General features: G+C 31.5%; 1 protein-coding gene across 1 annotated transcript in view; it reads left to right on the top strand.

Moving 5' to 3' along the window:
- The window catches only part of PIK3CB (phosphatidylinositol-4,5-bisphosphate 3-kinase catalytic subunit beta), a 166,804-nt gene that overhangs the window by 121,845 nt on the left and 26,339 nt on the right, over nt 1–18,620 (top strand). Inside the window, exons 13-16 of the mRNA XM_051985635.1 lie at nt 9,668–9,856; nt 10,761–10,882; nt 13,731–13,874; nt 14,677–14,776. Coding sequence (XP_051841595.1) covers nt 9,668–9,856; nt 10,761–10,882; nt 13,731–13,874; nt 14,677–14,776 — 555 coding nt within the window. The remainder of the gene's footprint in view (nt 1–9,667; nt 9,857–10,760; nt 10,883–13,730; nt 13,875–14,676; nt 14,777–18,620) is intronic.

Genomic DNA, 18,620 nt, shown 5'->3' with positions numbered 1-18,620 from the left:
TTCTGAGTATTATTCAGTGTCTAGATAGCATATTTATTTCAAGTATTTCTTAAGGTTCTGCTATATTACCTATTGCATGTAATGTAAATTTTTTAAAAAATCAAATATTTCTTGTCCTTAAAAGAAATTGTATTTTTACTAGAAAAATACCAACTGTATACAAATAAACATAGCCAAAGTAATTTCATGAAGGATTGTTCTGATGACTGAAGTATCAGTAAAAACCTTGTATAGTAGCTTCTGAACTATGCTTTACTGATTTAAGGAAAGATAAAATGTGTTTCATATTTACAAAATATAGTTCCATACATAAACCATACTTTAAGGATAAAGTAACAAAAGAATCATAGACCAATATCATTAATTGTTGTGTCCTGCTTTCTAGAGCACCCACAGGGGCTTATACTACTTTCTAAAACCCCCAAGATGGGGTGACAAAACATACTGTGCTTTCTAGATCCTCCATGCCAGGGTGGTTAAAATATACTGTTTTAGTGGAGAGGTGATGAGGCGGGACTCCAAAGAATGGTAGAAAAATGGAGTCCGTTTATTCCAAGGACTTTCCCCTTTTTATACCCTCATACCCTCATGTAACAAAACACTAGCATGCACTAAGGGCACCGAAAGCCCTTAAGGGAGATGGGGAGCCGACCAAAGATTGTTAGCAGGTTCCCTCTGGGCTGAAGGGTCTTATACCTCACCTGGTGTTCCCCCATTGTCTGTGATCCTCTACAATTAATAAGTATTGATTCTAATTTAAAAAATAGAATCCTATCAGTGGAGTTGCAGAAATTCAACCATAATATTTATCATGGTCAAGTTGACTTTATCCCATTGATATAAAGATGGTTCAACATTAGGAAAATGATTTATTTTAAAATAATTAATCACATTAACAAAAATATTCAAAAACCACATGATTATCTCAATTGATATAGAAAACATTTAACAAAGTACAATACTCACTTATCCTAAAAACCCTACAAAACATGGGTATAGCATTATCTAAAACTATAAGCAAATATTAGGCAATTGGAGAGAGTGGAGGGTGGGAGGGCAGAAGGGGGGTGAGGAGGGACAAGATATACTAGAAACTTTCCCAATAAATACAAGAGCATGGATGCTCACATTCCTGGAAAATGAGCCTCTCAAGTTGGAAGGTGTTCAATGCATTACTGAGGAAGATTGGAGGACAATTACAGATAGCTCTAGAAAGAATGAAGCAATTGGGCCAAAGCTAAAAATAAAAGCAAGCTCATATTTGGTGATAAAAGGAAAGTCTGATGCTGATCACTATTGTACATGAATCTGAAAGGTAAGGACTATGAACCAAGGTAAGTTGGATGTGGTCAAACTGGAGATGGAGAGATTAAATATTAACATCTTATGTGTCAATGATCTTAAATGGATGGGAATGTGTGAATTTATTTCAGGTAATCATTAAGCATACTGCTATAGACAGTAATCCCTTATATAGAGATAATTATATCTAGAGATAGATATAGGTAGCCTTTATAGTCAGTAAAAAGATGAGAAAACCAGTATGGGTATTGAATCTCAAAAATGACAAAATGATATGTCTCGAATTGAAGACACATCATTCAACATCACAGTAATACAGGTCTTTTCCAGCTACTGATGCTGAAAAGGCCAGAGTTGCTCAGTGCTTTGAAGATCTATACCATCTTCTAGAAATAACACCCTTCACCTCCCACCACCCTCAAAAAGATGTCACATTAAACATAGGAATTTGGAATGCTAAAGTAGGAAACCAAAAAAACCCTGGAATAATGGGCAACTTTGGCCTTGGAGTACAAAATGAAGGAGAGCAGAGACTAATTTTGAGATTTGTGAAGATAACTCTCTAGTCATGGAGAAACTTTTTCAACAACCCAAAAAGCAACTCTAAACATGTACATCATCAAATGATCAACATTGGCTTCAAATTAATTATCGTTCTTTGCAGCCAAAGGTGGAGAAGTTCTGTACATTAGTTAAAACAAGGCCAAGAGCTGATCATTATTGTAAAATTCATATTTAAGTTGAACAAAATAGGGAAAAATCATCAGACTATATAGGTATGATTTAATAACATCCCTTATAAATAGGAAGTGGAAGTGATGAATAGATTATGTCTGAAGAATTATGAAAAAGAGTTTTACAACATTGTCCAAGAGACAGAAGCAAAAAGCATTCCAAAGGAAAAGAGGAGCAAAAACCCAAAATGGTTGTCTGATGGGGCTTTAAAAATAGCTGAGGAAAAAAGGGAAGTAAAAGGGATAGAAGAAAAAGAAAGGATATTCGCAATGAAATGCAGAATTCTAGGAGATAGGAAGGAGAAATAAGAAGATTTTCTTAAATGAGCAATGCAAAGAAATAGAAAAAAAATTAGAATAGGAAGGACAAAAGATCTTGTCAAGAAAATGAGTTATCAAGGGAAGGTTTTGTGCCAAAACGGGAATGATAAAAATCAAAAACAAAAATAGAGGAGTTGGTAGGAATACACAAAAAGTCTTAATATAACCGATAAACAAGATAGTGTGATTACTGATCTAGAGCCAGAAGCATTGCAAACATAAGATTAGTGGAGATAATGGAATTCCAGCAAAATCCTAAAAGATGATGCTGTTAAAAGTTCTGCAGTCTATATGCCAAACAAATTTGCAAAACTCAACAAATGACCACTGGATTAGAAAAGATCAGTTTATATAACAATTCTAAAGAAGGCCAGTGCCAAATAATATTCATATTAGTGGACAATTGCACTATTTCACATGCCAGCAGTTATACTTAAAATTCTGGAAATTAGGCTTCAGCAAGATGTAAAAAAAGAATTACTGGAAGACCAAGCTAGGTTTTGAAGAGGCAGAAGAACTAGAGATCAAATTACCAACATTTGTTAAATTATGGAGAAAGCAAAGGAGTTCCAGATAAATATTTGCTTCTGCTTCAGTACAGTAACTACAGTAAAACTTTTGACTGCATAAATCACAAAAAATTTTGCAAATTTTCAAAGATGTGAATACTAGAGTATCTTGTTTATCTTCCAAGGAAACTGAATGTGGGTCAAGAAGCAACAGTTAGAACTGAACATGGAACAATTGATTAAACAATGGAAAAGGAGTATGGCAAAGCTGTATAATGTCCTTTTATTTACTTATATACAGGGGACATCATGCACAATATCAGGCTGGATGCAATCAATAGCCAAAAGTTAAGGTTGCTTGGAGTATATTCTTAGCACTGGTCCCATCACTTCCTGGCAAATGGAAGCAGTGTCAGCTTTTATATTCTCATGATCTCCAAGATCATTGTAGGTGGCAATTGCAGCCATGAAATTAAAAAACTTGTTCTGTTTGTGGAAAGCTATTACAAATCTAAACAGCATATTAAAAAGCAGAGACATTACTTTGTTGACAAAGGTTCATATAATCAATGCTGTGGTTTTTCTAATAGCAGCATATTGCTACAAAAGTTGAATTACAAGGAAAGTTGAATGCTGCAAGATTGATGCTTTTGAATTGTTGTGCTGGAGAAGATTTTGAAGACTCATTTGGCTAGCAAGGCAATCAAATCAGTTATTATATAATTAATTCAGACTATTCCCTAAAAGGATAAAAACTGAAGCTGACATTTAAATACTCTGAAGTAAAAGACTCTGATAAAGAGTGAAGGTCAAACAATGAACTTGATTCTGTACAGATTTGGGGCGATAACAGAGAAAAGAGTGTGACACAATGAACAACAACAATATTAAATATTAGTGATGATAACTGACATCCTTGTTTTTTCCCCTGAACATACTGGAGAAGACATTTTCTAGTTTATCACCATTACAGCAAATGCTTGCTTTTTATTTTAACTAAATACTATTAGTCATTTGAAAAAAAAAAAAACCTAAATTGATTCCTCTTCTTTCTTGCCTTGATACTAAGAATTGGTATTGCATTTTTTAAAAAGATTTTTCTGCATCTATTGATACAATGATATGATTTTTGTAGTTTTTGTTACTGATATGGTCAGTTATGCTTATTGTGATAATGAACATAAAGATCATAATGATCATGATCATAGTACGTGATTTTTCTAATAGATTGCTTTAAATATCCTTGCTAGTATTTTATTTAAATTTTTTATCTTCTTTAGAGAACTTCGTGTATCATTTCTTCCTCTGTTTTTGCCCTCTCTGGTTTAGGTATTAAAACCATATTTGTGTTACAGAAGGAATTTGGCATATCTCCTTCTTTATACATTTTTCAGTTAGTTTATGCAGTATTACAAGTAATTATTCTTTAAATGTTTAGTAGAAGGGGCAGTTAGGTGGCACAGTGGATAGAGCACCAGCCCTGAAGTCAGGAAGACTTGACCTCAGACACTTAACACTTTCTAGCTGTGTGACCATTGGCAAGTCACTTAAGAATCCCAATTGCTTCAGAAAAAAAAAAAAAAAGTTTAGTAGAATTCACTTGTAACTCTATCTGGTGCTGAGGATTTTTTTTAGAGTGAGTTGTATCATTAGCCTGGTTTATGGAAGCTAAAAGGAAGTATGTTTCATATGGGAAAATAGGATGATTTATCAGAATTCTAGCAAAAACAAGAACTAGTTTTATTTTACATGAGAAATCTAAAAGAGGGAATGCGCAAAGGTAAATAAATAAGTATAATAGGAAAATCTTTCAACCCCAATGATAAATAGTAACTGAATTTCACTCTTAGCAAGTGCAAAATAATTATGCCTTAGGGTGATATAATTTAGAGTAACTATAAGAATTCAGTTCAAATTCTGGCTAACACAATTACTAGCTGTGTGATAACAGACAAATCACTTGTGAGCTTCAGTTTTGTAAAATGAGGTGTTGTAAGGATCACATATGTCAAAGACTTTGCAAAATATCTTTAAAGTACAATATAAATATTAGCTATTTTTTTAAAGGAATTTTGAACTGGATAGGAATATTTGAGAATTTTTAAAGTTAAACTTAGTAGTTAAAAAAACTGAGGTCAAAGGGCAACTGGAAGTGATTTGGCCCAGGTCACAGCAGTGGTAATTAAATGTGAAAATGGTGATATGCAGTCTGGAAGTTGGGGCCAGAAATGTTCCAAAGTCGACTGACTTCAAATCTCTAATCTTTTTTTTATGTCCTAGGTCATATTCAACACAATTTTCAACTGAAATTATGTCTAACATAATTAGTCTGATAATGTTATTAAGAACTCTAAAACAACTTTTGCTTGCCATGATTATTATTCTCAGTACTATTTTGTTTTTCCAAATACATATAAAGATAATTTTCAGTATTCATTTTTGTAAGACTTTGCATTCCTTTTTTCTCTCTCTATGTTACCTTTTCCTTCCCCGAGACAGTAAGCAATCTAATATAGGTTTATTTAAAACGTATTTCCTTTTAAACATATTTCCATGTTTGTCATGTTGTATAAGAAAAATCAGACCAAAAGGGAAAAACCACAAGAAAGAAAAAAGAACAAATTTTTTTAAAAAGGTAAAAATACTATGTTTTGATCCCCATTCAGTCTCCATAGTTCTCTGCGGATATGGATGACATTTTCCATTCCAAGTTTATTGCAATTATTTTTGATCACTGCATTGCTGACAAGAGCTAATTGTAACAGTGGATCATCACATAATCTTGCTATTACTGTGTAAAGTATTTTCTTGATTCTGCTCATTTCACTCAGCATCAGTTTATGTAAGTCTTTCTAGGCATTTCTGAAATCTTCCTGCTCATCATTTCTTATAAAACAATAATAACCCATTATATTCATACATGATATCTTATTCAGGCATTCCTCAATCATCCACTCAATTTCTTGATCTTAGCCAAAAGGCCGAGAAGCGATCATCCACTCAATTTCTAATTCCTTGCCCCTACAAAAAGAGCTGCTATAAACATTTTTGTACATGTGGGTACTTTTCCTTTTTTTAAATGATCTATTTGGGATACATACCCAGTAGTGACACTGCTAGATCAAAGGGTATATACAGTTTTATAGCCCTTTGGGCATAGTTCCAAATTTAGCATATTTGATACCTTTTATATTTTTTACTCCATAACTACTTCCTAGTTTACTTTTTTAGAATTCTACTTTAAAACTACTCCCACCACAAAGCTCTAGTACAAAGCCAGTCCACAGAGTAGCAACTATAATGTGGGGATGAAGAGTTGTTCTTTACTTCCCTCTCCTCCCATCTGGTAACAATACAGCACCAGGCAGTCAAATAATGGACAATAAAGGCAGGAGTGGCTGGATAGAGCATGGCCCTGCCTTCTTTGCTTACTTTTTTTTTCTGAATTAAATTATTTGCTTCCTAATCGAAAGAGAATTTTGGAGGAAAAGAAATCTTTAGATGATAATTGATTTATAACAGCTGTATTCAACATGCAATATCAGAGGTTAGAAAGATAATTTTAGCCATTTGAGGACAATGCTTACATAAACATTTGATTTGATTACTGTCTTGTTAGCTTTAAAATGGGAAAAGTTATAGTCACAAATAGTATATTTAATAGCTGAAAAATTTTGCATATATCTTATTTACTTATAAAACCTTTTGAAAAGTTTGACATGAAAAAATTAGGAAAAATAAATAGAAAGTTTTATTCAAGTATTGAGGGAAGAATATACAAACTTAAAGAATTATACAGAATGTAAATAGATTTCTGCCATTTTGGATAATAAATCCATGAAAGATAAAGCAATAATGAGTTATCTTGGAAAATTAAAAGACTTGGTTCCTTATCCCCAGTTTTATTATCTGTGGGTTCTGTCATAATCTGAATGGGGATAACTATTTTTAAACTACTTTCATCTTTTGAAAGCACTGATGCTGGGGCCAGCTTTGTCATCTTTTTTTTTCCTGCCCAATCTTACCTTAGTCCCTTGAATAGCTTACTTCTGTCTTTCTTTTCACTTTTTTCTTGGAACATATATAGTGCCTACATGCCCCTTAGAAACTCTCAGTTAACTCAGATCTCAGGAAAAGTTTATAAATAATATATACTAATGAGGATTTTTATATTACAATAAAACAGAAGAATGAGGCTAAATCTAGACAACTTAGGTTAATTTGGTAGTGATGATAGGGTTGTGAATGCACCAATTGTCCATTGTGTTTAGAGCAATAAATTGTATGAATTTTTAGTTTCATGTTTGTCCTTAATCCTCATTTACAAACCTTTTCTGTTAATTTATAAGGTTCCAAAGGTCCCTATGATATTTGTTTCTGCCTGCTAGGATAAGATGCACAGATGTTAAATCACATGCGCTTTAATTCCAGATAGTTCATCTGGAAATATTACAAAAACCTACTTATTCTGTTAATCATTTGATTTTTGTTGGCCTTATAGGTGATAGTTGTATTTAGTATTTTAATATGTCTTTATTGATTGCATGTTGACTCCTACTTTCTGGGGTATTTCTAAAGTATGGAATTAGATTTTTTTCAGGGTGCATGTTTTACCACACTTCCTTCAGAAAAGGATTTTCTAACAGTAATTCTGACACAAGCCACCTATTCCTTTTATTAATCATTCTATTAACCAAACCAAGTTTGTTTTTTTAACATATAAAACTTTTCAACTCCTCTACAAATTTCTTTTTGAAACAACATTTAAGTCATCATATTTGTCAAATAACCAGTTACTTGAAGCTCAGGTGAGAACTTTTTAACCTTTGAACAGAATCTCTTTTTGTTTACCTATGCCCTGTATTACAGTTCCCATTTATCACATTCTACAATTCAGATCTTGTATTTTTAGATATTGATCTCAACTTGCACCAAAATTGTAAGTCTTAATAGCACAGAACTGGAGATTAATGATACTTAAGTCTCAGATTTGGCTATTGTGAAATCCAAAAAATGTGAGACTAACTTCTTTCATTGCACTCAAAGTTAACCTATGACCATGAACCTTTATAACAATTTTTTAAATAGGAATTTGTTGGTATATGTGTGTGTGTGTGTGTGTGTGTGTGTGTGTATTTTTTTGTTGTTAAGGCAATTGGGGTTAAGTGACTTGCTCAGGGTCACACAGCTAGGATGTGTTAAGTGTCTGAGATCAGATTTGAACTCAGGTCCTCCTAACTTCAGGACTGGTGCTCTATCCACTGCATTACCTAGGAGCTTTTCCTGGTCTTATACAAGAATGATTTTATATAATTTCACTATCTAGAACCTACCACCTTAACTTTCTTTTATGATGCACATACCTTAACCAACACAAACATGGAACATAAATTCATCAGATTTAGTAGTTTTTCCTTTCTACTTATAAATTTTTTTTATTACAAAAGTAAAATGAAAATGTCCTTAATTAATCTTATGCTGAATGGGAAAGGATTGGATTTGGACATGAGAAAATGTAATGATTCTCAATACTTTTTGATGTATAAAAAAAAGCAGTTCCATCCCAGAAAAGAGCTTACATCTGAGCCCTTTTGTAGATTGAGGTTGTACAGAGGCATCAGCTTTTTTTGATTGAGCTTTAACTCCACTGAAGGTATAGTGGAATTAAAATTAATTTAAAAAATAAAGCAGGCTAATGCAGATAGAATTAGTAAAAATAATTAGTACAAAAATAACATTTCAAGGTGAATTTTGATGTGCTGTTATAAACCCTGTCATTATAGATACCATAATAGTTTAAAAATCATTGACATGCCAATATGAAACCCAGGTTGAAATCATAGCAGCTCATATTTATATAGTGCTTAAAAGATTACAAATGTCATCTCATTTTTAGCTCCACAATAATCTTTTATTATCTCCATTTTACAGATGAGGAAAGAAAGGGAGAGAGCAATTAAGGGACTTGTTCAGGATCCCACTGCCACTATGTGTTTGAGGCAGGATTTGAACTCATCCTCCTGACTAAATACAGTACTTGATCAGCTATGCCACCTAGCTGCCTTCTTTTGCAGTACAGATCCTCATATTCTTTTGGCAGAAAGAAAATTTAAGAGTAAAAGGTTTTGACTAGAACAAGATCTTCCAAAAATGTACAGATATGTTAAAAGTAACCTTTGTTGTTTATTCCAAACTTCATAGAATGTGCCATAAAACAAATGTACTATTTTATTTAATATATTATCTTGAGAATAAAAATAGGAAAAAATGTTTAATTTTAAATGTTAATGCTGCATATGAATATTTTGTGTATTGAAACATAAAAGAAGCAGATCAAGAAGCTGCCCCTTTTGTTTGCATTTACCCTTTTTGCCCTTTTCACTAAACCTTTTTTATTAAAAAACAAAGGAAATTGTTTTTTCTGAATATTTGCTTTTTAGGTATGGAAAATGGTAAAAGAATGGGGTACGTAGGTATGAACAGAACATAGTTCTGTTTATGTAATATTTTTGAAGAAAATGACAACATTGCCACCTAGTGCTCTTCTATGGAATTAGTTGTTTTTTAAACAGCCTATTTTATTTGAAAGGCTATTTTATTGAAATACCATGGCTTATCAATTAATATTGTTTGAGTCTCAATCAAGAAGACCAAGGTACCCACTCTCCCATTAAAAAAAAATTTGGTAAATATTAGTATTTGTTCATTTTAGTAGAAAATAATAAAGTAAGATATGTCTTTAATAGTTTGCAATCAACAAAGATTAGTTTTATTTTAATCTCATAAATTTTACTTTATTAGAGTCGAGGTGGGAAAAAATTTCATGCTGTGCTCAAAGAAATCATGGAGAGGGATCCCTTATCCCAACTATGTGAGAATGAAATGGATCTTATTTGGACTTTGAGACAAGACTGTAGAGAAAATTTTCCCCAATCATTGCCAAAATTGCTACTGTCTGTCAAATGGAACAAACTTGAAGATGTTGCTCAGGTAAGTTCAACCAAATCACTAGTATCTGGCTCTTAATAATATCTTTGTCTTTTCTGATTTTTGAAAGCATAAGGGTTGAATAAGTAAGATTGATTATCTCTGAGTAGAAGTTCTTTTATCCTTCCTGTTGTATTCCAGGACCTAGCGCAGTATTTTACACATTACAGATGCTTAATAAATATTTAATTGATTGATTAGAATCAGCATTAAATAGTAAGATTTCTAGCTTTGACAAAATATAACTCAAAGCATCAGTTTGCCTCAGTCTTGCAGAATTAGAAGATATTCTTTATTATCTGCTTTATTAATAATATTGAAGTTCTTTTATAGATTTATTTGCTGATTCTGCTATCACTAATTATTTAGCAAACATTGTTGCCTAAATGTTTACCCTTACAGGTAGGTGAAAGTATGCCATCAGTACGGTTGACTATTCTAAATTTCACTATAGTGTCCCTGTCTTTCCACACCTTCTAAAAGTGACCATCCCCATCAATTTTTTTTTTTTTTTTTAACATTTTTGTTAGTTTGCTGGCTGTGAGGTGAAACTTTGGAGTTGTTTTGATTTGCATTTCCTTTTTCATTAGTAATTTGGAGCATTCTCTGATATAGTAGTTTATACTTTTTGAGCAGTCTTTTGAGAACTGTCCAGTTCATTTAAATGCTTATCTACTGGCGGATGGCTTTTGGTCTCTCCTCTTTACTTTTCCCTCCCCACCCTCACCACTCCTTCCCCTTTTTCCCTTTTTAAAACTGGGCTGGCTAAAATTTATTAGCTTTGTAAGTTTTTTCCTAGAACCATATTTTAAATTTGTCAATTCTATAATTTTTTTTTTTTTTAATGGTCAGTGATGACTTTAAAATACAAGTACATCTTAATTAATGTTTCTTTATTTTTCAACAGCTACAGGCTCTTCTTCAGATATGGCCTAAATTGCCTCCTAGAGAAGCATTGGAATTATTAGACTTTAATTATCCAGACCAGTATGTAAGGGAGTATGCAGTGGGCTGCTTGAAACAAATGAGGTACTTTTCTATTGTCTTTTTGGTTTGTAATTGGCAAAATAAAAACATTTATATTATTTGTCAGTCTTCTATGAGAAAAGAACGGATTTCAAGGCAATGGTTTTAGTTCATTTTTAGTTTTTTAATTTATTAGTATAATCAGAAGTTTTTGCTCAGTTAAATCATTGTACACACGCTAAGCATATATTTGGTCTCTAACAAAAAGAAGAGAGAAGAAGCTGGTTGAGTCACAAAGCAGATCAAATGCTTATGTAGCTAATGTACTTATCTTCAATACTTATATACATCTATTGTATTTATCTTCTGGTGGACCTCCTCTTCCATGACTAAACTTGATTTTCTAAAATTTATTAAATTTTTTGTTTGTAACTTTTCATCAGTATAGTTAGGGAAATAAGTAATTTCTACAAGATAGTACAATTAGGGATTAATATAATTCATTCAATAAACATAGGATACTTAATCTGATGTTTCACTGTTTTCACTCTTCTTTTAGTAGATTTAATCTCATATTAAATTTGACTTTACTTGCCATGTCATTACACTTTTCCCATGTTTATCATCCTTTATTTTTGAGTGCTAACCACTAAGTTTAGATAATTTTAGACATTATAATCACTAACTACATTAAGATGTACATTCTATAGTTTTTTAGTTTGTCTCAATGATGATAACTGAATCCACTTAATACTTTTTTTTAATGTAAATACTGCTGAAGAAAAAAAAAAGACAAGTTGTCAGAATTTCCTATCATGAATATACTGCTGACTTTAGTTTAATTAATTAGTTTTTCAAAGATGCAAGGTGAATTGGTAATGTATAATCAAAAATTTTGAGATAAGGAACACCCCCTAAATTTAAATTTTAAAAAAATGAAATTTTATTACTTTCATTTACATTTAGTAATTCAAACTGTGCTAAGAAGTATATGGGGTAGTATCTTTAAGGAATTTGTTTTAATGATTTATACTAAGCATACCAGGTTTACATAAATCTCCTAGATTCTTAATCTTTTAAAAATGTTATAGTCTCTCGTATTTTAAGCTTTTGCTTTGAAGTTCTACTTATACTTTTGATTTGCTCTAAATTAAATCTAAATAAAGGATTTGCTAAATAATTATAAACTGTATTCTTGTCTCATTGTATCTCATATTGCCAATTAGTTGATGCAAATTAATTATTTTTGGTCACTGTTGAAATTATGTAGTTGAATACCCAACTATAAATTATCTTATTTTTCTTTTTACCCCTCTGTCTTAGTGACTGGATTAATCCTCTTGAGTTTTATTATTATCTCCATGTAGATGACTTCGAAATCTGTATATTGCTAGTCTTTCTAATACCTGATCCTCTTTTGAGATCTAGCCACAGATCTAGCCAAAGGTAGTTACGTTTGGAGCAGTTTGAATTCATGTCCCGTAGGCAAATCAAATCTAACTTGTCCAAAAGAGAATTTCTAGGTTTGAAGCCTCAACTCTTCATTTTCACCTATTCCCCACATTTAATCTTTTATTTTTAAACAAATCACAAATCTTGTCATTTTTTTCTCTACAACATTTCTTATGTCCCCTTCTTTTCGTATAATTGTTACTCTAGTTCAGTCCCACTTCACCTCCCTCCTTGAGTGTTTCAGCCTCTTAACTGATTTTCTTGCCTTAAGTTCTTCTCATCTTAATTGTCCCTTATACAGCTTTCAAAGTGGATTTTCACAAAATTCAATTCTATTCCTTTTATTCCCTATATAATATCTCTAGTGACTACCTTTTATTGACTACCTAGTACCTTTTAAGTCAAATATAAAATCCTTTAACATCTAAAGCCCTTCGTAACCTGATCAAGCCTACTTTTCAAGGCTCATATTATTCCATACTGTATACTCTATATTCCAACCAAATTGGACTTCTTGTTCATTGTACATGAATACTCCATCCTATCTCCTAGTCTTTTAACTGAATGTTGCCCATTCCTGTAATACATTCTTCCCTTATCTTCACTGCTTAGAATACCTACTTCCTTCAAAGTTTACTTCATATGTTCTACATGAAGTTTCCTTGATCCTCCCAGATAGTGTCTCTCTCCCTTTTCCACTTATATATTGTGTGTATGTGGTAAGAGGGGTACATAAGTGTTTTCTTCCCCTATAAAATGTTAAGAGTCTTGAAGGCAGGGAATGTTTTGTTCTTTTTCTCCTTAGTGCTTATATGGTACATGGCACATCTTGATCACTTAAAAAAAGGTTTATTGATTTACCAAGGAGAGAGAGAGAGAGTATATATGGTCAGTTAAGTAACTACATATCATAATTTGTGGAGGGAGAGAATACTAATAATCTAGAAATCAGGGATTTGCTAGTTGTAAGCCTCGAAGGAATATAGCGATTTCATAAAGAGAAGATTAGGAGATAATATTCTAGCTTTGTTGGATAAGTCTATGGACAGGCAAGGAAGCAAGAGGTGGTACGTTGATTTCAGGGAACAGTGAGAGTTAACAATCCTGTTTGACTTGAAAGTCAAGGAATTATAGGAAAAGAAGTAATAAAATTATTTTTACCTGCTGTCTAGCTTTGATTCTGAACCACTCATTAAATGTGTAGTGGCATATGCTTTCCTTTATTATTATTTATGCACATGTATAATTTAATGTAGATATAATTGATTAGCCGGGTAGAACTATCATAGGATATTTAGTAACCCTATATATGTTTATTTATGTACTTATGTATTTCAAAATGTTCCTTTAATTTTTGATATATTAATTTTATATTTTTATAAAACCTGTATTTTTATAATAAAGTCTTTTTCTGTTGTTCATTAATATTATATTTGACTTGATCTTCCTTCTGTTTCAGTGATGAAGAACTATCTCAGTATCTTCTACAACTTGTACAAGTTTTGAAATACGAACCTTTTCTTGATTGTGCCCTATCTAGGTTTATGTTAGACAGAGCACTTGCTAATAGGAGGATAGGGCAGTTTCTGTTTTGGCATCTTAGGTAAGTAGATTTTAGTTAAAAAGTTTTTGGTGAGGGAAAAAGGAAGTGACTTGTATTCCTGTGAAGTTATTCAGCACGATAATCCAACATGATAAATGAGCAAATTTAACTAATTTGGAAAGAAAAAGGGATTCCATAGTACAGCTTAAACTTTAATATCTTTAGTAGCTTAAAACTGTTTAGCATTTTAGTATCCATCATATTCTGTTTGAGATATTTCAATCATTTTATACATTTTTTTCTCTCCTTTAATGAAAATTGAAAATTATAGCGATTTATACTAATTTGAATTCTCTATACTCTTGTAATAAGGTTGTTCAGGTTAAAAATAGATGAATGCATATCTGTCAAAAATTGTTTTATTTGTCTTTTAGCTATGCTTCTTATGTTTGATTAATGCAAAGTTAAAATTTGCTGAAAAGGGATATATGCACATGAGATTATATTCATTGTTCAACCATTGTAGTTTTTATGATTTTAAAATATACTGTTTTGTTTTTTTTAACTTTGATGCCCATGTGAGTATGAATCAGTTGTTTTCCTATTGTTTTGTGGAGGAAAGAATTGATTTCTGCTCCCTACCTCCACCACTTGAAGAGCTTTGTAAATTCCTGATATTTTCTTGTCTCAGACATCAAATGGGGAAATTAAATAGGGGGAGGATTCTGGTCAACAATAGCAAATATTTTAACTTTACTCTAAATGCTACCATTACAATTTAGAATCATAATAAAACCACCTATTTTTGACAATGTAATATGCATGTTGATAAATTAATCATTTTCTTATTGAATTTCTTTAGGTCAGAGGTGCACATTCCTGCCTTTTCAGTGCAGTTTGGTGTAATACTTGAAGCTTACTGTCGAGGAAGTGTGGGCTACATGAAAGTACTTTCTAAACAGGTATTAATTTCTCTTGAATTTCAATATTAATGGTAAAAAAAAAAAATCGGAATTGAGACGAACCTTGAAGCCCAACAGATACAAGGGTTTTGCCCAAAACTTGTTTAGCTATAGAGAAATTGTATGAGGTACTTGTTTTCAGAAGAAATCTAAATTCAGTTAATTCCTCCTTCTTAACAAATATATCACAGAAGAAAATCAGCTTAATCCTCTATGGGCCATTTTTTCTTCATCTGGGAAGTAGAAATTATTATGTATTATTATACATGTAATAGGTATCCCTCAGGCTTGCTTAGTATAATTTAGCTTTGAAAACGGCCTATATCCTTTTACCATTTTTCTATTAAGAAAGGGCTTCATTCCTATATATTTGAATCAGGATTTTGTAGATCTTATATATCAAATCTTTATCAAAGAATTTTCAACAAAAAATCTTTTCTCATTTAATTACCTCTTCAACTTAGCTGCATAAAAAGTTTTGGGGGTCAAAATTTTTAATTTTCTGTCATAACCATTGTTTATTTTCTCATTTGTGAACCACTCTAGCCTCCTTTGCCTGGAGTAATGGATTTTATAAACTTAAAAAATACCACATAATTCTTTGTTTTGTTTACACATATAGAGTATCTCTAAAGTCTTAGTTTAGTTTTAAACTATTAAAACATAAAACTTTACTAATTTAAAAAAAACTTAGTTTAAATTTAAAACTTCAAAAAGTTTGAAGCTGTTGCCTGAAGAATTTTGAGAAAGCCTGTGGATGTGAATGCATATATATATATCTAGGTTAGATATGTGTGATTTATATATATATAAGCAGTATACATGTGGTTGACATCTCTTCTACCACTCCAGTGTAGCAGATTCTTTAATAAATTCAGAAGATATTTGGTGGAATTGATTGTAAGCAGTGGGAGAGATCTCTAGTTCCACAATCCTTTCTGTGGACTAATTGTTCATCATTTCCCCAAATAAAAGATGCCTGGTATGACAAGCACCTTTCAAGATGACATGTTGTTCAGTATATTGTAGCCAACATTGTCATTTTGACATCATTTCATCAAGTCTATTTTGAACTCCATTTGAACTCTATTTTGTAACAACAAAGGAAAAGAAATCGTACAAAAGAGAACAGAGGGATTATGTTTGAGAATATATCCAGCATTCTGTGTCCCCGTCTCCTTTCTACTGGAAAGTGGAAAGTGTGTTTCATCATCTCCAAGCCAAGATGAATTTGAGTCACTATTTTTTTTAGCATTTTCTTTTGTGTTCACTGTTATACTGGATCTGTTCTCTTTATTGTGCTTCTTTAGTTCACATAAGCGTCTAATATTCCTTTGAATTCCCCATTTCCTATCTTGTTTTCAGTTCCATTCACATGGAACAGTTTGCTCAGCCATTTTCAATGGGCCTCCACTTTGTTTCAGAATGTTTAGTGCCATTAAAAACTGCTGATATGTATATTTTACCAGAAAATGCTGATATTTTTGTTATATTCAGGATCTTTCTGATTTTAACCTCCTGAGGGATTAATATATTATAAACTATCAATAATAATGAGATTTAAGTAGAAGCCAAACATAGCTGGGAGCTTTGTAATTTTAATGGGTATATTTTTTATGATATTTAATGATCGCAATGCTTTGTTTAACTTAATTTAATAACTAAATTAGTATCTGTTCCTAGTATCATTGCATAATGATTTTTTTCATGGTGAATTATTGTTATTTAATACATAGAATCTTAGAATTCCTTCTAATTTTAACATCCTTCTAAGCTAATCTCTCATCAGCATTATAATCCCTTCTGCAACATTCTTTATGGTCAGAATTTACCTAAATATTTTTAGATTATCATGGTATTGTTTTTAACAATTACACTAAGGATTCTAAAAGGCTCTATAATTAAAAGGTTGTTAGTCTTATAGTCCCTTGGGTTCTATGGCTAAATTTTAGGAGATCCATGCATTTGGTTGTTGTTGTTTATTTTATAATCCTATGTATTTTACATATGCAACAACAAAAACAATGGCAGTGATAATAAAAAATCATTTATATAGCACATACTATATACCAAGCAATGTGCTGTGTACTTTACAGATATTTAATTTAATCCTCATAACTCTGGTAGTTAGGTGCTATTATTGTCTCCATTCTGTATTTGAAGAAATTGAGATAAAGAGAATAAGTGACTTACCCAAAGTCAATGATGATAATAATAATAAAACAATGAACATTTATTTAGTTCCTATGTGTGAGGCACCATGCTAAGAACATACAACTAATAAATATCCAAATCTAGATTTGAACCTAGATCTTCTTGATTCTAGCCAGGCCTCATACTCTATCCATTGTGTTCTCTACCTGTCCATTATTCTGAGAAGAGATCCATAGGCTTCACTAAGGGGGTGTAAGTCTATGACATAAAAAAGTTATTAAGTGTCTTTACTCTGGGATTAGCATTAGCATGATTTTAGAAGGTAAAAAATATCCTCTAGAATTCTTTATTCTTTTAATTAAACATTTATTAAGCATCCTCTACATTTAAAGGTACTATTATCTAAGAATTCTATATTTAGAGTTATGTTTTATACATATTCTTTTGGAATAAAGAATTGCATGTAGGTGTTAATTTTTTATACATAATTTCATTTCCTTATTCTTAATTTATTTCTTTTAAGGATAAAAAGAGTTCCCCCAATCTGATTTTTTTTTTTTAATTTAGTGAATATACTTCATCTGTACACATCATGTTTTTATACATCTGGATAATTTTAACCCTTAGTCTTCATTTTTTTTCTCCTTTTCATTTTTTTTTTTTAGAATGATCTTAATAAACATCAATAAATAGGATTGTTGCTATGCACAAAGAAAGAAGAATTGCATGTCATAAAAGTCAAATGAATGCTTTCTGATATGTGTATATTTATGTATTTATATTTGTGTAGTATGTTAGATTTAAATACTTTTGATTTGTCTGTATGTCTTTCTGTAATTTGTGCTCTCTTCTATATATTTTGTTAATTTGTCTTAATTCTCTTTTTTGGTATGTTATTCTTTCTCTCCTTAAAATTTTTCCTAAACAATAAAAATTCAAAAATATATATAATTTAAGCCAAAATATTTACACATTGTGTCAAAAATTATGTATTTCATTCTTAACTCTAGTACATCTCCTTTTAGTGAGAAGATTTAAGGTAGGTTTCATCTTCTATGTTCTAGAATTGATTGTTCTTTCAAAATTGTTTCCCCCATGTAGTTTTTTTTGGTTATTGCATAAATTGTTTTCTTGATTCAGTTCTTAAGGGTTTCCCCAGATTTGTCTGAATTTGTTTTCTTAGACATATATTTAAAACATTTTTATCTTTTTTTTTATTATCTCCAAAATTTCTCCCATCATTCTTACTCCCCTTACCCCCTCCCAGAGATCCATACCATATAACAAGTAATGTTTTAAAGAGAGAGAAAGAATAGACCAACAACAGTCAGTAAAACCAATCAGTGCATCCAAAAAGTTCAAAAATATATGCAATATACCATGTCCATGGACCTTCCATCTCTGCAAATGAGTGAGGTGGGCATTTTCTGTTGTCTCTTTGTTGGAGCTATGCTTGTTCTTTGATTTGCTGCATTCACTTTTGATTGTTTTGTGGTTGGTTTTTTCCATTTATATTGCTCTTATGTTGTACTCTAATACTGTGTGTGTGTGTGTGTGTGTGTGTGTGTGTGTGTGTGTGTGTGTGTGTCCCTGCTTTATTTGACTTTGCATCAGATGTAAATCGTCATACTAATTGTTATTCATTTTAATATTTTTCACTGCATATAGTCCATTAAATTAGTGAGACCTG

This window comes from Antechinus flavipes, chromosome 3 (assembly GCF_016432865.1).
Source record: "Antechinus flavipes isolate AdamAnt ecotype Samford, QLD, Australia chromosome 3, AdamAnt_v2, whole genome shotgun sequence".
Lineage (NCBI taxonomy): Eukaryota > Metazoa > Chordata > Mammalia > Dasyuromorphia > Dasyuridae > Antechinus > Antechinus flavipes.
This window is presented reverse-complemented; position numbering and strand designations above follow the sequence as displayed.